This window comes from Rhinoderma darwinii, assembly GCF_050947455.1.
Source record: "Rhinoderma darwinii isolate aRhiDar2 chromosome 3 unlocalized genomic scaffold, aRhiDar2.hap1 SUPER_3_unloc_2, whole genome shotgun sequence".
NCBI lineage: Eukaryota > Metazoa > Chordata > Amphibia > Anura > Rhinodermatidae > Rhinoderma > Rhinoderma darwinii.
Window position 1 is genome coordinate 741,974 of NW_027461745.1, and position 25,417 is coordinate 767,390.

Sequence of the window (25,417 nt, forward strand, 5' to 3'; positions counted from 1 at the left end):
GTGAGGGAGAGCGCTGGAGAGAGAGGGAAGGAAGCACTTGGGGGACAGACAGAGAGAAGAGGCAGGACTTCCTGACAGCCGAGATGTCAACAGGGTGAGCAGAGACTGGAGAGAAGAGAGCGTCCCAGAGGATGAGGGGGGCAGGAGAGACCGGCCATCTCCTAACAGTCCGCAGGACTTCACTCAGGGGGCTCCCTGCCACCAAGAACTAGCTGAGGGGCAACACCCCTACCTGCTCTCCAGGTGAGTCTATAGCTCCTCCCACAATAGGATGCCAGAGGCACGTCAGGTATAGACGCTGCTATATATGTGCCCGGGCAGATCCTCACAGGACACATGTATTTACCTGGCTCATCCTGCACAGAACACTGTCACAGCTCTGCTACCCCGTGTACAGGACACTGTCACAGCTCTGCTACACCGTGTACAGGACACTCTCACAGCACTGCTACCCCGTGTACAGGACACTCTCACAGCTCTGCTACCCCGTGTACAGGACACTCTCACAGCTCTGCTACCCCGTGTACAGGACACTGTCACAGCTCTGCTACCCCGTGTACAGAACACTCTCACAGCTCTGCTACCCCGTGTACAGGACACTCTCACAGCTCTGCTACCCCGTGTACAGAACACTGTCACAGCTCTGCTACTCCGTGTACAGGACACTGTCACAGCTCTGCTACCCCGTGTACAGAACACTGTCACAGCTCTGCTACTCCGTGTACAGGACACTGTCACAGCTCTGCTACCCCCGTGTACAGGACACTCTCACAGCTCTGCTACCCCGTGTACTGGACACTCTCACAGCTCTGCTACCCCGTACACAGAACACAAACAGCTCTGCTACACCGTGTACAGGACACTCTCACAGCTCTTCTACCCCCCGTACACAGAACACAAACAGCTCTGCTACACCGTGTACAGGACACTCTCACAGCTCTTCTACCCCCCGTGTACAGGACACTCTCACAGCTCTGCTACCCCGTGTACAGGACACTCTCGCAGCTCTGCTACCCCGTGTACAGGACACTCTCACAGCTCTGCTACCCCGTGTACAGGACACTCTCACAGCTCTGCTACCCCGTGTACAGGACACTGTCACAGCTCTGCTACACCGTGTACAGGACACTGTCACAGCACTGCTACCCCGTGTACAGGACACTGTCACAGCTCTGCTACCCCGTGTACAGGACACTGTCACAGCTCTGCTACCCCGTGTACAGGACACTGTCACAGCTCTGCTACCCCGTGTACAGGACACTCTCACAGCTCTGCTACCCCGTGTACAAGACACTCTCACAGCTCTGCTACCCCGTGTACAGGACACTCTCACAGCTCTGCTACCCCGTGTACAAGACACTCTCACAGCTCTGCTACCCCGTGTACAGGACACTCTCACAGCTCTGCTACCCCGTGTACAGAACACTCTCACAGCTCTGCTACCCCGTGTACAGGACACTCTCACAGCTCTGCTACCCCGTGTACAGGACACTGTCACAGCTCTGCTACCCCGTGTACAGGACACTGTCACAGCTCTGCTACACCGTGTACAGAACACTCTCACAGCCCTGCTACCCCGTGTACAGGACACTCTCACAGCTCTGCTACCCCGTGTACAGAACACTGTCACAGCTCTGCTACTCCGTGTACAGGACACTGTCACAGCTCTGCTACCCCGTGTACAGAACACTGTCACAGCTCTGCTACTCCGTGTACAGGACACTGTCACAGCTCTGCTACCCCGTGTACAGGACACTGTCACAGCTCTGCTACCCCGTGTACAGGACACTCTCACAGCTCTGCTACCCCGTACACAGAACACTCACAGCTCTGCTACACCGTGTACAGGACACTCTCACAGCTCTTCTACCCCCCGTGTACAGGATACAATTACAGCTCTGCTACCCCGTGTACAGGACACTCTCACAGCTCTTCTACCCCCCGTGTACAGGATACAATTACAGCTCTGCTACCCCGTGTACAGGACACTCTCACAGCTCTGTTACCCCCGTGTACAGGACACTCTCACAGCGCTGCTACCCCGTGTACAGGACACTCTCACAGCTCTGTACCCCGTGTACAGGACACTCTCACAGCGCTGCTACCCCGTGTACAGGAAACTCTCACAGCTCTGTACCCCGTGTACAGGACACTCTCACAGCGCTGCTACCCCGTGTACAGGACACTCTCACAGCTCTTCTAGCACTATACATAGAACACTGTCACAGCTCTGCTACTCCGTATACAGGACACTGTCACAGCTCTGCTACACCGTATACAGGACACTGTCACAGCTCTGCTACTCCGTAAACAGGACACTGTCACAGCTCTGCTACCCCGTGTACAGGACACTGTCACAGCTCTGCTACCCCGGGTACAGGACACTGTCACAGCTCTGCTACCCCGGGTACAGGACACTGTCACAGCTCTGCTACCCCGTGTACAGCAAACTCTCACAGCACTGCTACTCCGTATACAGGACACTGTCACAGCTCTGCTACTCCGTATACAGGACACTGTCACAGCTCTGCTACCCCGTGTACAGGACACTGTCACAGCTCTGCTACCCCGTGTACAGGACACTGTCACAGCTCTGCTACCCCGTGTACAGGACACTGTCACAGCTCTGCTACCCCGTGTACAGGACACTGTCACAGCTCTGCTACCCCGTGTACAGGACACTGTCACAGCTCTGCTACCCAGTGTACAGGACACTGTCACAGCTCTGCTACCCCGTGTACAGGACACTGTCACAGCTCTGCTACTTCGTGTCCAGGACACTCTCACAGCACTGCTACTCCGTGTACAGGACACTGTCACAGCTCTGCTACCCCGTGTACAGCAAACTCTCACAGCACTGCTACCCCCGTGTACAGGACACTCTCACAGCTCTGCTACCCCCGTGTACAGGACACTCTCACAGCTCTGCTATCCCCCTTGTACAGGATACAATCACAGCTCTGCTACCACGTGTACAGGACACTGTCACAGCACTGCTACCCCGTGTACAGCACAGTCACAGCTCTGCTACCCCGTGTACAGGACACTGTCACAGCTCTGCTACCCCGTGTACAGGACACTGTCACAGCTCTGCTACCCCGTGTACAGGACACTGTCACAGCTCTGCTACCCCGTGTACAGGACACTGTCACAGCTCTGCTACCCCGTGTACAGGACACTGTCACAGCTCTGCTACCCCGTGTACAGGACACTGTCACAGCTCTGCTACCCCGTGTACAGGACACTGTCACAGCTCTGCTACTCCGTGTACAGGATACAGTCACAGCTCTGCTACTCCGTGTACAGGATACAGTCACAGCTCTGCTACCCCGTGTACAAGACACTCTCACAGCTCTGCTACCCCGTGTACAGGACACTCTCACAGCTCTTCTAGCACTATACACAGAACACTCTCACAGCTATGCTACCCCGTATACAGAACACTCACAGCTCTGCTACACCGTGTACAGGACACTCACAGCTCTTCTACCCCCCCCGTGTACAGGATACAATTACAGCTCTGCTACCCCGTGTACAGGACACTCACAGCTCTGCTACACCGTGTACAGGACACTCTCACAGCTCTTCTACCCCCCGTGTACAGGATACAATTACAGCTCTGCTACCCCGTGCACAGGACACTCTCACAGCATTGCTACCCCGTGTACAGGACACTCTCACAGCTCTGCTACCCCGTGTACAGGACACTCTCACAGCTCTGCTACCCCGTGTACAGGACACTCTCACAGCTCTGCTACCCCGTGTACAGGACACTCTCACAGCTCTGCTACCCCGTGTACAGAACACTCTCACAGCTCTGCTACCCCGTGTACAGGACACTGTCACAGCTCTGCTACCCCGTGTACAGGACACTGTCACAGCTCTGCTACCCCGTGTACAGGACACTGTCACAGCTCTGCTACCCCGTGTACAGGACACTGTCACAGCTCTGCTACCCCGTGTACAGGACACTGTCACAGCTCTGCTACCCCGTGTACAGGACACTGTCACAGCTCTGCTACCCCGTGTACAGGACACTGTCACAGCTCTGCTACCCCGTGTACAGGACACTGTCACAGCTCTGCTACCCCGTGTACAGGACACTGTCACAGCTCTGCTACTTCGTGTACAGGACACTCTCACAGCACTGCTACTCCGTGTACAGGACACTGTCACAGCTCTGCTACCCCGTGTACAGCAAACTCTCACAGCACTGCTACCCCCGTGTACAGGACACTCTCACAGCTCTGCTACCCCCGTGTACAGGACACTCTCACAGCTCTGCTATCCCCCTTGTACAGGATACAATCACAGCTCTGCTACCACGTGTACAGGACACTGTCACAGCACTGCTACCCCGTGTACAGCACAGTCACAGCTCTGCTACCCCGTGTACAGGACACTGTCACAGCTCTGCTACCCCGTGTACAGGACACTCTCACAGCTCTGCTACCCCGTGTACAGGACACTGTCACAGCTCTGCTACCCCGTGTACAGGACACTGTCACAGCTCTGCTACCCCGTGTACAGGACACTCTCACAGCTCTGCTACCCCGTGTACAGGACACTGTCACAGCTCTGCTACTCCGTGTACAGGATACAGTCACAGCTCTGCTACCCCGTGTACAAGACACTCTCACAGCTCTGCTACCCCGTGTACAGGACACTCTCACAGATCTTCTAGCACTATACATAGAACACTCTCACAGCTATGCTACCCCGTATACAGAACACTCACAGCTCTGCTACACCGTGTACAGGACACTCTCACAGCTCTTCTACCCCCCGTGTACAGGATACAATTACAGCTCTGCTACCCCGTGTACAGGACACTCACAGCTCTGCTACACCGTGTACAGGACACTCTCACAGCTCTTCTACCCCCCATGTACAGGATACAATTACAGCTCTGCTACCCCGTGCACAGGACACTCTCACAGCATTGCTACCCCGTGTACAGGACACTCTCACAGCTCTGCTACCCCGTGTACAGGACACTCTCACAGCTCTGCTACCCCGTGTACAGGACACTCTCACAGCTCTGCTACCCCGTGTACAGAACACTCTCACAGCTCTGCTACCCCATGTACAGGACACTCTCACAGCTCTGCTACCCCGTGTACAGAACACTCTCACAGCTCTGCTACCCCGTGTACAGGATACAATCACAGCTCTGCTACACCGTGTACAGGACACTCTCACAGCTCTGCTACCCCGTATACAGGACACTGTCACAGCTCTGCTACCCCGTGTACAGGACACTGTCACAGCTCTGCCACCCCGTGTACAGGACACTGTCACAGCTCTGCCACCCCGTGTACAGGACACTGTCACAGCTCTGCCACCCCGTGTACAGGACACTGTCACAGCTCTGCCACCCCGTGTACAGGACACTGTCACAGCTCTGCCACCCCGTGTACAGGACACTGTCACAGCTCTGCCACCCCGTGTACAGGACACTGTCACAGCTCTGCTACTCCGTGTACAGGACACGGTCACAGCTCTGCTACTCCGTGTACAGGATACAGTCACAGCTCTGCTACCCCGTGTACAAGACACTCTCACAGCTCTGCTACCCCGTGTACAGGACACTCTCACAGCTCTTCTAGCACTATACACAGAACACTCTCACAGCTATGCTACCCCGTATACAGAACACTCACAGATCTGCTACACCGTGTACAGGACACTCTCACAGCTCTTCTACCCCCCGTGTACAATATACAATTACAGCTCTGCTACCCCGTGTACAGGACACTCACAGCTCTGCTACACCGTGTACAGGACACTCTCACAGCTCTTCTACCCCCCGTGTACAGGATACAATCACAGCATTGCTACCCCGTGTACAGGACACTCTCACAGCTCTGCTACCCCGTGTACAGGACACTCTCACAGCTCTGCTACCCCGTGTACAGGACACTGTCACAGCTCTGCTACCCCGTGTACAGGACACTGTCACAGCTCTGCTACACCGTGTACAGAACACTCTCACAGCTCTGCTACCCCGTGTACAGGACACTCTCACAGCTCTGCTACCCCGTGTACAGAACACTGTCACAGCTCTGCTACTCCGTGTACAGGACACTGTCACAGCTCTGCTACCCCGTGTACAGAACACTGTCACAGCTCTGCTACTCCGTGTACAGGACACTGTCACAGCTCTGCTACCCCCGTGTACAGGACACTCTCACAGCTCTGCTACCCCGTGTACAGGACACTCTCACAGCTCTGCTACCCCGTACACAGAACACTCACAGCTCTGCTACACCGTGTACAGGACACTCTCACAGCTCTTCTACCCCCCGTGTACAGAATACAATTACAGCTCTGCTACCCCGTGTACAGGACACTCTCACAGCTCTGCTACCCCGTGTACAGAACACTGTCACAGCTCTGCTACTCCGTGTACAGGACACTGTCACAGCTCTGCTACCCCGTGTACAGAACACTGTCACAGCTCTGCTACTCCGTGTACAGGACACTGTCACAGCTCTGCTACCCCGTGTACAGGACACTGTCACAGCTCTGCTACCCCGTGTACAGGACACTGTCACAGCTCTGCTACCCCGTGTACAGGACACTGTCACAGCTCTGCTACCCCGTGTACAGGACACTGTCACAGCTCTGCTACCCCGTGTACAGGACACTGTCACAGCTCTGCTACCCAGTGTACAGGACACTGTCACAGCTCTGCTACCCCGTGTACAGGACACTGTCACAGCTCTGCTACTTCGTGTCCAGGACACTCTCACAGCACTGCTACTCCGTGTACAGGACACTGTCACAGCTCTGCTACCCCGTGTACAGCAAACTCTCACAGCACTGCTACCCCCGTGTACAGGACACTCTCACAGCTCTGCTACCCCCGTGTACAGGACACTCTCACAGCTCTGCTATCCCCCTTGTACAGGATACAATCACAGCTCTGCTACCACGTGTACAGGACACTGTCACAGCACTGCTACCCCGTGTACAGCACAGTCACAGCTCTGCTACCCCGTGTACAGGACACTGTCACAGCTCTGCTACCCCGTGTACAGGACACTGTCACAGCTCTGCTACCCCGTGTACAGGACACTGTCACAGCTCTGCTACCCCGTGTACAGGACACTGTCACAGCTCTGCTACCCCGTGTACAGGACACTGTCACAGCTCTGCTACCCCGTGTACAGGACACTCTCACAGCTCTGCTACCCCGTGTACAGGACACTGTCACAGCTCTGCTACTCCGTGTACAGGATACAGTCACAGCTCTGCTACTCCGTGTACAGGATACAGTCACAGCTCTGCTACCCCGTGTACAAGACACTCTCACAGCTCTGCTACCCCGTGTACAGGACACTCTCACAGCTCTTCTAGCACTATACACAGAACACTCTCACAGCTATGCTACCCCGTATACAGAACACTCACAGCTCTGCTACACCGTGTACAGGACACTCACAGCTCTTCTACCCCCCCCCCCGTGTACAGGATACAATTACAGCTCTGCTACCCCGTGTACAGGACACTCACAGCTCTGCTACACCGTGTACAGGACACTCTCACAGCTCTTCTACCCCCCGTGTACAGGATACAATTACAGCTCTGCTACCCCGTGCACAGGACACTCTCACAGCATTGCTACCCCGTGTACAGGACACTCTCACAGCTCTGCTACCCCGTGTACAGGACACTCTCACAGCTCTGCTACCCCGTGTACAGGACACTCTCACAGCTCTGCTACCCCGTGTACAGGACACTCTCACAGCTCTGCTACCCCGTGTACAGGACACTCTCACAGCTCTGCTACCCCGTGTACAGAACACTCTCACAGCTCTGCTACCCCGTGTACAGGACACTGTCACAGCTCTGCTACCCCGTGTACAGGACACTGTCACAGCTCTGCTACCCCGTGTACAGGACACTGTCACAGCTCTGCTACCCCGTGTACAGGACACTGTCACAGCTCTGCTACCCCGTGTACAGGACACTGTCACAGCTCTGCTACCCCGTGTACAGGACACTGTCACAGCTCTGCTACCCCGTGTACAGGACACTGTCACAGCTCTGCTACCCCGTGTACAGGACACTGTCACAGCTCTGCTACCCCGTGTACAGGACACTGTCACAGCTCTGCTACTTCGTGTACAGGACACTCTCACAGCACTGCTACTCCGTGTACAGGACACTGTCACAGCTCTGCTACCCCGTGTACAGCAAACTCTCACAGCACTGCTACCCCCGTGTACAGGACACTCTCACAGCTCTGCTACCCCCGTGTACAGGACACTCTCACAGCTCTGCTATCCCCCTTGTACAGGATACAATCACAGCTCTGCTACCACGTGTACAGGACACTGTCACAGCACTGCTACCCCGTGTACAGCACAGTCACAGCTCTGCTACCCCGTGTACAGGACACTGTCACAGCTCTGCTACCCCGTGTACAGGACACTCTCACAGCTCTGCTACCCCGTGTACAGGACACTGTCACAGCTCTGCTACCCCGTGTACAGGACACTGTCACAGCTCTGCTACCCCGTGTACAGGACACTCTCACAGCTCTGCTACCCCGTGTACAGGACACTGTCACAGCTCTGCTACTCCGTGTACAGGATACAGTCACAGCTCTGCTACCCCGTGTACAAGACACTCTCACAGCTCTGCTACCCCGTGTACAGGACACTCTCACAGATCTTCTAGCACTATACATAGAACACTCTCACAGCTATGCTACCCCGTATACAGAACACTCACAGCTCTGCTACACCGTGTACAGGACACTCTCACAGCTCTTCTACCCCCCCGTGTACAGGATACAATTACAGCTCTGCTACCCCGTGTACAGGACACTCACAGCTCTGCTACACCGTGTACAGGACACTCTCACAGCTCTTCTACCCCCCATGTACAGGATACAATTACAGCTCTGCTACCCCGTGCACAGGACACTCTCACAGCATTGCTACCCCGTGTACAGGACACTCTCACAGCTCTGCTACCCCGTGTACAGGACACTCTCACAGCTCTGCTACCCCGTGTACAGGACACTCTCACAGCTCTGCTACCCCGTGTACAGAACACTCTCACAGCTCTGCTACCCCATGTACAGGACACTCTCACAGCTCTGCTACCCCGTGTACAGAACACTCTCACAGCTCTGCTACCCCGTGTACAGGATACAATCACAGCTCTGCTACACCGTGTACAGGACACTCTCACAGCTCTGCTACCCCGTATACAGGACACTGTCACAGCTCTGCTACCCCGTGTACAGGACACTGTCACAGCTCTGCCACCCCGTGTACAGGACACTGTCACAGCTCTGCCACCCCGTGTACAGGACACTGTCACAGCTCTGCCACCCCGTGTACAGGACACTGTCACAGCTCTGCCACCCCGTGTACAGGACACTGTCACAGCTCTGCCACCCCGTGTACAGGACACTGTCACAGCTCTGCTACTCCGTGTACAGGACACGGTCACAGCTCTGCTACTCCGTGTACAGGATACAGTCACAGCTCTGCTACCCCGTGTACAAGACACTCTCACAGCTCTGCTACCCCGTGTACAGGACACTCTCACAGCTCTTCTAGCACTATACACAGAACACTCTCACAGCTATGCTACCCCGTATACAGAACACTCACAGATCTGCTACACCGTGTACAGGACACTCTCACAGCTCTTCTACCCCCCGTGTACAATATACAATTACAGCTCTGCTACCCCGTGTACAGGACACTCACAGCTCTGCTACACCGTGTACAGGACACTCTCACAGCTCTTCTACCCCCCGTGTACAGGATACAATCACAGCATTGCTACCCCGTGTACAGGACACTCTCACAGCTCTGCTACCCCGTGTACAGGACACTCTCACAGCTCTGCTACCCCGTGTACAGGACACTGTCACAGCTCTGCTACCCCGTGTACAGGACACTGTCACAGCTCTGCTACACCGTGTACAGAACACTCTCACAGCTCTGCTACCCCGTGTACAGGACACTCTCACAGCTCTGCTACCCCGTGTACAGAACACTGTCACAGCTCTGCTACTCCGTGTACAGGACACTGTCACAGCTCTGCTACCCCGTGTACAGAACACTGTCACAGCTCTGCTACTCCGTGTACAGGACACTGTCACAGCTCTGCTACCCCCGTGTACAGGACACTCTCACAGCTCTGCTACCCCGTGTACAGGACACTCTCACAGCTCTGCTACCCCGTACACAGAACACTCACAGCTCTGCTACACCGTGTACAGGACACTCTCACAGCTCTTCTACCCCCCGTGTACAGAATACAATTACAGCTCTGCTACCCCGTGTACAGGACACTCTCACAGCTCTGCTACCCCGTGTACAGAACACTGTCACAGCTCTGCTACTCCGTGTACAGGACACTGTCACAGCTCTGCTACCCCGTGTACAGAACACTGTCACAGCTCTGCTACTCCGTGTACAGGACACTGTCACAGCTCTGCTACCCCGTGTACAGGACACTGTCACAGCTCTGCTACCCCGTGTACAGGACACTGTCACAGCTCTGCTACCCCGTGTACAGGACACTGTCACAGCTCTGCTACCCCGTGTACAGGACACTGTCACAGCTCTGCTACCCCGTGTACAGGACACTGTCACAGCTCTGCTACCCAGTGTACAGGACACTGTCACAGCTCTGCTACCCCGTGTACAGGACACTGTCACAGCTCTGCTACTTCGTGTCCAGGACACTCTCACAGCACTGCTACTCCGTGTACAGGACACTGTCACAGCTCTGCTACCCCGTGTACAGCAAACTCTCACAGCACTGCTACCCCCGTGTACAGGACACTCTCACAGCTCTGCTACCCCCGTGTACAGGACACTCTCACAGCTCTGCTATCCCCCTTGTACAGGATACAATCACAGCTCTGCTACCACGTGTACAGGACACTGTCACAGCACTGCTACCCCGTGTACAGCACAGTCACAGCTCTGCTACCCCGTGTACAGGACACTGTCACAGCTCTGCTACCCCGTGTACAGGACACTGTCACAGCTCTGCTACCCCGTGTACAGGACACTGTCACAGCTCTGCTACCCCGTGTACAGGACACTGTCACAGCTCTGCTACCCCGTGTACAGGACACTGTCACAGCTCTGCTACCCCGTGTACAGGACACTCTCACAGCTCTGCTACCCCGTGTACAGGACACTGTCACAGCTCTGCTACTCCGTGTACAGGATACAGTCACAGCTCTGCTACTCCGTGTACAGGATACAGTCACAGCTCTGCTACCCCGTGTACAAGACACTCTCACAGCTCTGCTACCCCGTGTACAGGACACTCTCACAGCTCTTCTAGCACTATACACAGAACACTCTCACAGCTATGCTACCCCGTATACAGAACACTCACAGCTCTGCTACACCGTGTACAGGACACTCACAGCTCTTCTACCCCCCCCGTGTACAGGATACAATTACAGCTCTGCTACCCCGTGTACAGGACACTCACAGCTCTGCTACACCGTGTACAGGACACTCTCACAGCTCTTCTACCCCCCGTGTACAGGATACAATTACAGCTCTGCTACCCCGTGCACAGGACACTCTCACAGCATTGCTACCCCGTGTACAGGACACTCTCACAGCTCTGCTACCCCGTGTACAGGACACTCTCACAGCTCTGCTACCCCGTGTACAGGACACTCTCACAGCTCTGCTACCCCGTGTACAGGACACTCTCACAGCTCTGCTACCCCGTGTACAGGACACTCTCACAGCTCTGCTACCCCGTGTACAGAACACTCTCACAGCTCTGCTACCCCGTGTACAGAACACTCTCACAGCTCTGCTACCCCGTGTACAGGACACTGTCACAGCTCTGCTACCCCGTGTACAGGACACTGTCACAGCTCTGCTACCCCGTGTACAGGACACTGTCACAGCTCTGCTACCCCGTGTACAGGACACTGTCACAGCTCTGCTACCCCGTGTACAGGACACTGTCACAGCTCTGCTACCCCGTGTACAGGACACTGTCACAGCTCTGCTACCCCGTGTACAGGACACTGTCACAGCTCTGCTACCCCGTGTACAGGACACTGTCACAGCTCTGCTACCCCGTGTACAGGACACTGTCACAGCTCTGCTACTTCGTGTACAGGACACTCTCACAGCACTGCTACTCCGTGTACAGGACACTGTCACAGCTCTGCTACCCCGTGTACAGCAAACTCTCACAGCACTGCTACCCCCGTGTACAGGACACTCTCACAGCTCTGCTACCCCCGTGTACAGGACACTCTCACAGCTCTGCTATCCCCCTTGTACAGGATACAATCACAGCTCTGCTACCACGTGTACAGGACACTGTCACAGCACTGCTACCCCGTGTACAGCACAGTCACAGCTCTGCTACCCCGTGTACAGGACACTGTCACAGCTCTGCTACCCCGTGTACAGGACACTCTCACAGCTCTGCTACCCCGTGTACAGGACACTGTCACAGCTCTGCTACCCCGTGTACAGGACACTGTCACAGCTCTGCTACCCCGTGTACAGGACACTCTCACAGCTCTGCTACCCCGTGTACAGGACACTGTCACAGCTCTGCTACTCCGTGTACAGGATACAGTCACAGCTCTGCTACCCCGTGTACAAGACACTCTCACAGCTCTGCTACCCCGTGTACAGGACACTCTCACAGATCTTCTAGCACTATACATAGAACACTCTCACAGCTATGCTACCCCGTATACAGAACACTCACAGCTCTGCTACACCGTGTACAGGACACTCTCACAGCTCTTCTACCCCCCCCGTGTACAGGATACAATTACAGCTCTGCTACCCCGTGTACAGGACACTCACAGCTCTGCTACACCGTGTACAGGACACTCTCACAGCTCTTCTACCCCCCATGTACAGGATACAATTACAGCTCTGCTACCCCGTGCACAGGACACTCTCACAGCATTGCTACCCCGTGTACAGGACACTCTCACAGCTCTGCTACCCCGTGTACAGGACACTCTCACAGCTCTGCTACCCCGTGTACAGGACACTCTCACAGCTCTGCTACCCCGTGTACAGAACACTCTCACAGCTCTGCTACCCCATGTACAGGACACTCTCACAGCTCTGCTACCCCGTGTACAGAACACTCTCACAGCTCTGCTACCCCGTGTACAGGATACAATCACAGCTCTGCTACACCGTGTACAGGACACTCTCACAGCTCTGCTACCCCGTATACAGGACACTGTCACAGCTCTGCTACCCCGTGTACAGGACACGGTCACAGCTCTGCTACTCCGTGTACAGGATACAGTCACAGCTCTGCTACCCCGTGTACAAGACACTCTCACAGCTCTGCTACCCCGTGTACAGGACACTCTCACAGCTCTTCTAGCACTATACACAGAACACTCTCACAGCTATGCTACCCCGTATACAGAACACTCACAGCTCTGCTACACCGTGTACAGGACACTCACAGCTCTTCTACCCCCCCCGTGTACAGGATACAATTACAGCTCTGCTACCCCGTGTACAGGACACTCACAGCTCTGCTACACCGTGTACAGGACACTCTCACAGCTCTTCTACCCCCCGTGTACAGGATACAATTACAGCTCTGCTACCCCGTGCACAGGACACTCTCACAGCATTGCTACCCCGTGTACAGGACACTCTCACAGCTCTGCTACCCCGTGTACAGGACACTCTCACAGCTCTGCTACCCCGTGTACAGGACACTCTCACAGCTCTGCTACCCCGTGTACAGGACACTCTCACAGCTCTGCTACCCCGTGTACAGGACACTCTCACAGCTCTGCTACCCCGTGTACAGAACACTCTCACAGCTCTGCTACCCCGTGTACAGGACACTGTCACAGCTCTGCTACCCCGTGTACAGGACACTGTCACAGCTCTGCTACCCCGTGTACAGGACACTGTCACAGCTCTGCTACCCCGTGTACAGGACACTGTCACAGCTCTGCTACCCCGTGTACAGGACACTGTCACAGCTCTGCTACCCCGTGTACAGGACACTGTCACAGCTCTGCTACCCCGTGTACAGGACACTGTCACAGCTCTGCTACCCCGTGTACAGGACACTGTCACAGCTCTGCTACCCCGTGTACAGGACACTGTCACAGCTCTGCTACTTCGTGTACAGGACACTCTCACAGCACTGCTACTCCGTGTACAGGACACTGTCACAGCTCTGCTACCCCGTGTACAGCAAACTCTCACAGCACTGCTACCCCCGTGTACAGGACACTCTCACAGCTCTGCTACCCCCGTGTACAGGACACTCTCACAGCTCTGCTATCCCCCTTGTACAGGATACAATCACAGCTCTGCTACCACGTGTACAGGACACTGTCACAGCACTGCTACCCCGTGTACAGCACAGTCACAGCTCTGCTACCCCGTGTACAGGACACTGTCACAGCTCTGCTACCCCGTGTACAGGACACTCTCACAGCTCTGCTACCCCGTGTACAGGACACTGTCACAGCTCTGCTACCCCGTGTACAGGACACTGTCACAGCTCTGCTACCCCGTGTACAGGACACTCTCACAGCTCTGCTACCCCGTGTACAGGACACTGTCACAGCTCTGCTACTCCGTGTACAGGATACAGTCACAGCTCTGCTACCCCGTGTACAAGACACTCTCACAGCTCTGCTACCCCGTGTACAGGACACTCTCACAGATCTTCTAGCACTATACATAGAACACTCTCACAGCTATGCTACCCCGTATACAGAACACTCACAGCTCTGCTACACCGTGTACAGGACACTCTCACAGCTCTTCTACCCCCCCGTGTACAGGATACAATTACAGCTCTGCTACCCCGTGTACAGGACACTCACAGCTCTGCTACACCGTGTACAGGACACTCTCACAGCTCTTCTACCCCCCATGTACAGGATACAATTACAGCTCTGCTACCCCGTGCACAGGACACTCTCACAGCATTGCTACCCCGTGTACAGGACACTCACAGCTCTGCTACCCCGTGTACAGGACACTCTCACAGCTCTGCTACCCCGTGTACAGGACACTCTCACAGCTCTGCTACCCCGTGTACAGAACACTCTCACAGCTCTGCTACCCCATGTACAGGACACTCTCACAGCTCTGCTACCCCGTGTACAGAACACTCTCACAGCTCTTCTACCCCGTGTACAGGATACAATCACAGCTCTGCTACACCGTGTACAGGACACTCTCACAGCTCTGCTACCCCGTATACAGGACACTGTCACAGCTCTGCTACCCCGTGTACAGGACACTGTCACAGCTCTGCCACCCCGTGTACAGGACACTGTCACAGCTCTGCCACCCCGTGTACAGGACACTGTCACAGCTCTGCCACCCCGTGTACAGGACACTGTCACAGCTCTGCCACCCCATGTACAGGACACTGTCACAGCTCTGCCACCCCGTGTACAGGACACTGTCACAGCTCTGCCACCCCGTGTACAGGACACTGTCACAGCTCTGCTACTCCGTGTACAGGACACGGTCACAGCTCTGCTACTCCGTGTACAGGATACAGTCACAGCTCTGCTACCCCGTGTACAAGACACTCTCACAGCTCTGCTACCCCGTGTACAGGACACTCTCACAGCTATGCTACCCCGTATACAGAACACTCACAGATCTGCTACACCGTGTACAGGACACTCTCACAGCTCTTCTACCCCCCGTGTACAATATACAATTACAGCTCTGCTACCCCGTGTACAGGACACTCACAGCTCTGCTACACCATGTACAGGACACTCTCACAGCTCTTCTACCCCCCGTGTACAGGATACAATCACAGCATTGCTACCCCGTGTACAGGACACTCTCACAGCTCTGCTACCCCGTGTACAGGACACTCTCACAGCTCTGCTACCCCGTGTACAGGACACTGTCACAGCTCTGCTACCCCGTGTACAGGACACTGTCACAGCTCTGCTACACCGTGTACAGAACACTCTCACAGCTCTGCTACCCCGTGTACAGGACACTCTCACAGCTCTGCTACCCCGTGTACAGAACACTGTCACAGCTCTGCTACTCCGTGTACAGGACACTGTCACAGCTCTGCTACCCCGTGTACAGAACACTGTCACAGCTCTGCTACTCCGTGTACAGGACACTGTCACAGCTCTGCTACCCCCGTGTACAGGACACTCTCACAGCTCTGCTACCCCGTGTACAGGACACTCTCACAGCTCTGCTACCCCGTACACAGAACACTCACAGCTCTGCTACACCGTGTACAGGACACTCTCACAGCTCTTCTACCCCCCGTGTACAGAATACAATTACAGCTCTGCTACCCCGTGTACAGGACACTCTCACAGCTCTGCTACCCCGTGTACAGAACACTGTCACAGCTCTGCTACTCCGTGTACAGGACACTGTCACAGCTCTGCTACCCCGTGTACAGAACACTGTCACAGCTCTGCTACTCCGTGTACAGGACACTGTCACAGCTCTGCTACCCCCGTGTACGGACACTCTCACAGCTCTGCTACCCCGTGTACAGGACACTCTCACAGCTCTGCTACCCCGTACACAGAACACTCACAGCTCTGCTACACCGTGTACAGGACACTCTCACAGCTCTTCTACCCCCCGTGTACAGGATACAATTACAGCTCTGCTACCCCGTGTACAGGACACTCTCACAGCTCTGTTACCCCCGTGTACAGGACACTCTCACAGCATTGCTACCCCGTGTACAGGAAACTCTCACAGCTCTGTACCCCGTGTACAGGACACTCTCACAGCGCTGCTACCCCGTGTACAGGACACTCTCACAGCTCTTCTAGCACTATACATAGAACACTGTCACAGCTCTGCTACTCCGTATACAGGACACTGTCACAGCTCTGCTACACCGTATACAGGACACTGTCACAGCTCTGCTACTCCGTATACAGGACACTGTCACAGCTCTGCTACCCCGGGTACAGGACACTGTCACAGCTCTGCTACCCCGGGTACAGGACACTGTCACAGCTCTGCTACCCCGTGTACAGCAAACTCTCACAGCACTGCTACTCCGTATACAGGACACTGTCACAGCTCTGCTACTCCGTATACAGGACACTCTCACAGCTCTGCTACCCCGTGTACAGGACACTGTCACAGCTCTGCTACCCCGTGTACAGGACACTGTCACAGCTCTGCTACCCTGTGTACAGGACACTGTCACAGCTCTGCTACCCCGTGTACAGGACACTGTCACAGCTCTGCTACCCCGTGTACAGGACACTGTCACAGCTCTGCTAGCCCGTGTACAGGACACTGTCACAGCTCTAGTACCCCGTGTACAGGACACTGTCACAGCTCTGCTACTTCGTGTACAGGACACTCTCACAGCTCTGCTACTCCGTGTACAGGACACTCTCACAGCACTGCTACTCCGTGTACAGGACACTGTCACAGCTCTGCTACCCCGTGTACAGCAAACTCTCACAGCACTGCTACCCCCGTGTACAGGACACTCTCACAGCTCTGCTACCCCCGTGTACAGGACACTCTCACAGCTCTGCTATCCCCCTTGTACAGGATACAATCACAGCTCTGCTACCCCATGTACAGGACACTGTCACAGCACTGCTACCCCGTGTACAGCACAGTCACAGCTCTGCTACCCCGTGTACAGGACACTGTCACAGCTCTGCTACCCCGTGTACAGGACACTCTCACAGCTCTGCTACCCCGTGTACAGGACACTGTCACAGCTCTGCTACTCCGTGTACAGGACACTGTCACAGCTCTGCTACTCCGTGTACAGGATACAGTCACAGCTCTGCTACCCCGTGTACAAGACACTCTCACAGCTCTGCTACCCCGTGTACAGGACACTCTCACAGCTCTTCTAGCACTATACACAGAACACTCTCACAGCTATGCTACCCCGTATACAGAACACTCACAGCTCTGCTACACCGTGTACAGGACACTCTCACAGCTCTTCTACCCCCCCCCCCCCGTGTACAGGATACAATTACAGCTCTGCTACCCCGTGTACAGGACACTCACAGCTCTGCTACACCGTGTACTGGACACTCTCACAGCTCTTCTACCCCCCGTGTACAGGATACAATTACAGCTCTGCTACCCCGTGCACAGGACACTCTCACAGCATTGCTACCCCGTGTACAGGACACTCTCACAGCTCTGCTACCCCGTGTACAGGACACTCTCACAGCTCTGCTACCCCGTGTACAGAACACTCTCACAGCTCTGCTACCCCATGTACAGGACACTCTCACAGCTCTGCTACCCCGTGTACAGAACACTCTCACAGCTCTGCTACCCCGTGTACAGGATACAATCACAGCTCTGCTACACCGTGTACAGGATACAATCACAGCTCTGCTACACCGTGTACAGGACACTCTCACAGCTCTGCTACCCCGTATACAGGACACTGTCACAGCTCTGCTACCCCGTGTACAGGACACTGTCACAGCTCTGCCACCCCATGTACAGGACACTGTCACAGCTCTGCCACCCCGTGTACAGGACACTGTCACAGCTCTGCCACCCCGTGTACAGGACACTGTCACAGCTCTGCCACCCCGTGTACAGGACACTGTCACAGCTCTGCCACCCCGTGTACAGGACACTGTCACAGCTCTGCCACCCCGTGTACAGGACACTGTCACAGCTCTGCCACCCCGTGTACAGGACACTGTCACAGCTCTGCTACCCCGTGTACAGGACACTGTCACAGCTCTGCTACTCCGTGTACAGGACACTGTCACAGCTCTGCTACTCCGTGTACAGGATACAGTCACAGCTCTGCTACCCCGTGTACAAGACACTCTCACAGCTCTGCTACCCCGTGTACAAGACACTCTCACAGCTCTTCTAGCACTATACACAGAACACTCTCACAGCTATGCTACCCCGTATACAGAACACTCACAGCTCTGCTACACCGTGTACAGGACACTCTCACAGCTCTTCTACCCCCCGTGTACAATATACAATTACAGCTCTGCTACCCCGTGTACAGGACACTCACAGCTCTGCTACACCGTGTACAGGACACTCTCACAGCTCTTCTACCCCCCGTGTACAGGATACAATTACAGCTCTGCTACCCCGTGCACAGGACACTCTCACAGCATTGCTACCCCGTGTACAGGACACTCACAGCTCTGCTACACCGTGTACAGGACACTCTCACAGCTCTTCTACCCCCCGTGTACAGGATACAATTACAGCTCTGCTACCCCGTGCACAGGACACTCTCACAGCATTGCTACCCCGTGTACAGGACACTCTCACAGCTCTGCTACCCCGTGTACAGGACACTCTCACAGCTCTGCTACCCCGTGTACAGGACACTCTCACAGCTCTGCTACCCCGTGTACAGAACACTCTCACAGCTCTGCTACCCCGTGTACAGGACACTCTCACAGCTCTTCTAGCACTATACACAGAACACTCTCACAGCTCTTCCTAGCACTATACACAGAACACTCTCACAGCTCTTCCTAGCACTATACACAGAACACTCTCACAGCTCTTCCTAGAACTATACACAGAACACTCACAGCTCTTCCTAGCACTATACACAGAACACTCTCACAGCTCTGTCTAGCACTATACACAGAACACTCTCACAGCTCTGTCTAGCACTATACACAGAACACTCTCACAGCTCTTCCTAGCACTATACACAGAGCACTCTCACAGCTCTTCCTAGCACTATGCACAGAACACTCTCACAGCTCTTCCTAGCACTATACACAGAGCACTCTCACAGCTCTTCCTAGCACTATGCACAGAACACTCTCACAGCTCTTCCTAGCACTATACACAGAATACTCTCACAGCTCTTCCTAGCACTATACACACAACACTCTCACAGCTCTTCCTAGCACTATACACACAACACTCTCACAGCTCTTTCCAGCACTATAAACAGAACACTCTCACAGCTCTTCCTAGCACTATACACACAACACTCTCACAGCTCTTCCTAGCACTATACACAGAACACTCTCACAGCTCTTCCTAGCACTATACACACAACACTCTCACAGCTCTTCCTAGAACTATACACAGAACACTCTCACAGCTCTTCCTAGCACTATACACAGAACACTCTCACAGCTCTGTCTATCACTATGCACAGAACACTCTCACAGCTCTTCCTAGCACTATACACAGAGCACTCTCACAGCTCTTCCTAGCACTATGCACAGAACACTCTCACAGCTCTTCCTAGCACTATACACAGAACACTCTCACAGCTCTTCCTAGCACTATACACAGAGCACTCTCACAGCTCTTCCTAGCACTATGCACAGAACACTCACAGCTCTTCCTAGAACTATACACAGAACACTCTCACAGCTCTTCCTAGCACTATACACACAACACTCTCACAGCTCTTCCTAGCACTATACACAGAACACTCACAGCTCTTCCTAGAACTATACACAGAACACTCTCACAGCTCTTCCTAGCACTATACACACAACGCTCTCACAGCTCTTCCTAGCACTATACACACAACACTCACAGCTCTTCCTAGCACTATACACAGAGCACTCTCACAGCTCTTCCTAGCACTATGCACAGAACACTCTCACAGCTCTTCCTAGCACTATACACACAACACTCTCACAGCTCTTCCTAGCACTATACACACAACACTCTCACAGCTCTTCCTAGCACTATACACAGAGCACTCTCACAGCTCTTCCTAGCACTATACACAGAACACTCTCACAGCTCTTCCTAGCACTATGCACAGAACACTCACAGCTCTTTCTAGCACTATACACAGAACACTCTCACAGCTCTTCCTAGCACTATGCACAGAACACTCTCACAGCTCTTTCTAGCACTATACACAGAACACTCTCACAGCACTTCCTAGCACTATGCACAGAGCACTCACAGCTCTTCCTGGCACTATGCACAGAACACTCTCACAGCTCTTTCTAGCACTATACACAGAACACTCTCTCACAGCTCTTCCTAGCACTATGCACAGAACACTCTCACAGCTCTTCCTAGCACTATACACAGAACACTCACAGCTCTGTCTAGCACTATACACAGAACACTCTCACAGCTCTTCCTAGCACTATACACAGAACACTCACAGCTCTTCCTAGCGCTATACACAGAACACTCTCACAGCTCTGCCTAGCGCTATACACAGAACACTCTCACAGCTCTTCCTAGCACTATACACAGAACACTCTCACAGCTCTTCCTAGCACTATACACAGAACACTCTCACAGCTCTTCCTAGCACTGTGCACAGAATTTTCTTACACCTGTGTAAAACGGCGCTGTGAAACTTTTTCCAAATCTCTCAGAAAAGCGCCCCCTAGTGGTGCAGTAGTCATCTATATATAACTGTCTCGAGCCAGAAATATCCTGCCTGAACACTGCAGTAGTGTCTGATCTGGATGTATTGGAAAAGCAGAGTGGTGTGGTGGTGTAGTGACATAGAAGTGAAAGATCTGTATGAAGCAGCACAGCAGAGTGGTGTAGTGACAGAGGTGAATGATCTGTATGTAGCAGAGTGGTGTGGTGATGTAATGATATAGCAGAGTGTAGTGGCGTTGGGACAAAAGTGTTTGATCTCAATAAAAGTGACAGTGTAGGATGTGGATATGGTGGATTATTACAGTTTTATGGTGTAGTGTCATGGTTGTGTAGCAGACAAGTATGGTGGCATAGTGACATAGTAGTGTTTATGTTGTGTATGGCGGAATAGAGTTGTAGGGTGTAGTGTCATGGCGTATGATGTAGGAGTAGCAGTATAATAAAGTGTCATGGTGGACTATCCTATGAATGTAGCAGAGTCATATGGTGGTGTAGTGACTGAATATTTCTGTTTTGCAGGAACGCTCCATCATGAGTGGGGGGAAGAAGCGGAGTGGTTTCCAGATCACCAGTGTGACCACTGACTACCAGCCATCCTCCCCTGTGTCACCAGTCCCTGTAGAGCGCTCTCAGCCCCCATCACCGCCCAATGGCCCTCGCTCCCCTCCCACCTCACGCTTCCGTTTGGTACGGTTAGACCAGGGTCCCCTGGGCGGTGGGCGCAAGTATCAGAAGGGGCGTTGGACATGTGTGGATTTCTACAACCTGGAGGTGGGGGTCCAGCACAGAGCCGGCGCCGGACAATCCCTAGACTCTGGCCTCCCCAGATCTACTCCGGCTAGCCCCTTACTGCTCTCACCAGGAGCAGGGTTCAAGGGACAGCTGACTCCCAGGTCACAAGGGGCCCCTATATTTGGTGCAGTGACAGACAAGGAGCCAACAGCTCAGGTGAGACCTCCCTCAATGGATATATAATATCACATCCCAACCAATGAGATGACAGTTTAATGATGTCAATATCCACATTCAACATCATGTGACTAGTCAGAGCCAATGAGATAAATTTGATGATGTCAGCATCCGCACCTACATCATGTGACTAGTCAGAGCCAATCAGATAAGTTTGATGATGTCACCGTCAGCATCAGCACCTACATCATGTGACTAGTCAGAGCCAATCAGATAACAGTTTGATGTCACCATCCGCATTCACCCTTACATCATGTGACTAGTCAGAGCCAATCAGATAACAGTTTGATGATGTCACCATCAGCATTCACCCTTACATCATGTGACTAGTTAGAGACCATCTGCTGACAGCTTGATGATGTCACTATCAGCGCTTCCACCTAAATCATGTGACTAGTCAGAGCCAATCAGCTGACAGCTTGATGTCACCATCAGCATTCACCCTTACATCATATGACTAGTCGGAGCCTATCAGATGTCAACTTGATGATTTTAATATCAGCATTTACCCTTTCATCATGCGACTAGTCAGAGCCAATCAGCTGACAGCTTGATGTCAATCAGCTGACAGCTTGATCAGCATTCACATCTACATCATGTGACTAGTTAGAGCCAATCAGATGATAGCTTGATGTCACTATCCGCATTCACACCTACTACATCATGTGACTAGTCTGAGCCAATCAGCTGACAGCTTGATGATGTCACTATCCGCATGCTCTTGTCAGGGAACGCATTGATACTCATGAATATTCATAATCACCTTGTGGTGGTCACCAATGCTCCGACCTATTTTCGTGGACAACATATAAATGTCTAATCATGACTTTCCAATGTCTTTAGAAAAAGGGGGAGGGGATCCATTTATGGGAGGGGCTTAGCAGAAACTTACTGGACTGTGGTACAACTTCTATGATGGATGTGACACAATATGTACGCCAACGTGCCAATATGTACGCCAAGAAGGACATGGTCTGTAAATGCAATGGTCGAGTGCAATCGCCATTGAGAGTGGGGGAGGGGGAGTTTTCCAACTCAAACAGCAGATAAGTCCTGACTCCTTCCTTTAAAGCTACGTCCCTCTCCCGACCCTGCGCTGCTACTATCTAGGCGAGTGATACAATTTTCCAGACTTGTATACATTGTATCGTGTTCATTGTGTCATGTTTTGTTCAGCTGTCTCCTCCTCCGTGTCCAGTGTCACCTCCAATCATGGCGCACAGTGAGGTGCGCCCGAGCCGACCTGTCTCTGACGTCTTCAACGAACGACTGCTCCTGGCCCGATCCGTGTTCAGTATCGGAGATGAGAATGAGAGTGACAGGTAAAAGACTAACTCGCATGTATACTCCTGTGCACCCCCAGAAATAAGGGGCAATAGCACCAAACCCTGCACTAATACTGCCTCAAGCCTTACCCCCCGGTCACTGCCACCCAAGAAACGGTCATTTCAGGGGAGCGGATCATTTTCAGTATTGGCGGGTGTTTCCCTTTAAGAACTCCAAGTCAAGTTTAGAGAATAATTGGAAAACTTATCAAAAAGTTATTAATAAGTTTGGCGCATTTTCCCACTGACGTAAATCAGTTTAAAACGCCATCCGAGGTATATCCCCCCCCCATGTATCTTACTGTCCGAGACAAAGCAACCGAGATGTGGAGGGTTCATGAGGAATGTGAAGTGTGATCATCACACCCAGACACTAACCCAGCGCTACACCGCTGCACCAACACTGCTACATTGTACTGACAGCTCTCTCTTCCCCCAGCACTGCCAACAGCATGGGGGCCATAGACAACAAGATCGAACAGGCCATGGTGAGTAACAGAGCTCTGCTATTCCTGTACTGCACACTACACCCCTGTCCTGTATCTCTCTGCTACTTCACCACTTCATCCTCTCTGCTCCCAGGACCTGGTGAAGACTCACCTCCTGTTTGCGGTCCGTGAGGAGGTGGAGGCGTTGAAGGAACAGATTAAGGAGCTGACGGAGAGGAATAGTGTCTTGGAGCATGAGAACAGCCTCTTGCGCGCGCTCGCCACTCCACAACAACTGTCTGAACTGACGGCGCGCGCGCAGGCGTCTAGGAAAGCGCTGTGAAGCTGACAGCAGGCACCAGGCGGATTGTGTTATATGGAGCGGAGACATAAAGGAGGCGTCTGCACCGGAGGCGCTCCAAGAAACGGATCAAGATGGAGGACGCCCGGCGACGCTGTTTCTACGCTGCGATCTCCGTAATCGCCCCAGACACGAGGACTCAATCCAGGGAAACGCTCCCAGAAATCTGCAAAAACCCCGACACTGCTCTATAGCCACATAAATACTGCGCTATGAATCTTCCCGTCTACTCGCACAGCGCCAGGCGCCATTTTCCACGTGCGCTGCGGTATTTGTTTACTACCGACCTAAATCGTCCGTACTAGTCATTTACGTAGCGCCCCTGCGCTGGGGGAGGGGCCGCTTTAACCTTGGGATTAATCAACTAACACGGTTTTCGACTAAAGGCAATGACGCAATGCGAAAAGTCGGCGGCCGCCGGGATCGGCTGCGCAGCCGTACGGGTCTCGGAGCCGCAGGCGTCTTGGTGGATTAAAGGGAAATATAACAGGGTATTATTAACGGTACAATATAGATTTACTAATGGCGGACGGCGCGGTCCCAGCTTACACTCCTGAACGTTTTACGGGCCGCCCGAAAGGCGCAATGCGTGAAGCGATTTAACTGTACTGATAAATAAAACTATTTTTCTACCAGAGAGCGTTCTTCTTTATAGCAGTCACCTAAGGGAGGGGGAGGGGGGATGATTTGTTTCATGGTCTGTGCCTTTAAGAACAGCTATTTGTGCTCCTGACACAAGAAGCTACTTCCTGTCGGACATATTGGCTCCCACAGGACTCTTATCGGTCACTCGGCCAGGTCGTTGTCTGTATGTAATCACTCCTGGCTTCTTCTATGTGTCAGTCCTCCCTGACAACCAATCACTGTGAGACTTCTCCATTCGGGGGACCACATGTGCTGCATCGTCTGTAACCTAAACTATAGACCCCGGTTTTTATGGAAAAATTTAGAAATTTGGAGTTGCCCTTTACA

General features: G+C 53.5%; 2 protein-coding genes across 3 annotated transcripts in view; one reads left to right on the forward strand and one right to left on the reverse strand.

Annotated features, from left to right (window-relative positions):
* Nucleotides 1-25,082, forward strand: TSC22D4 (TSC22 domain family member 4). The gene is made up of 5 exons (XM_075847359.1): nucleotides 1-243; nucleotides 21,882-22,310; nucleotides 23,508-23,653; nucleotides 24,096-24,144; nucleotides 24,239-25,082. The coding sequence occupies exons 2-5, from the start codon at nucleotides 21,894-21,896 to the stop codon at nucleotides 24,425-24,427; spliced, it is 801 nt and encodes a 266-aa protein (XP_075703474.1). The 5' UTR covers nucleotides 1-243; nucleotides 21,882-21,893; the 3' UTR covers nucleotides 24,428-25,082.
* The window catches only part of NYAP1 (neuronal tyrosine phosphorylated phosphoinositide-3-kinase adaptor 1), a 131,511-nt gene that overhangs the window by 87,713 nt on the left and 18,381 nt on the right, over nucleotides 1-25,417 (reverse strand). The gene's annotated exons all lie outside the window — the stretch shown is intronic.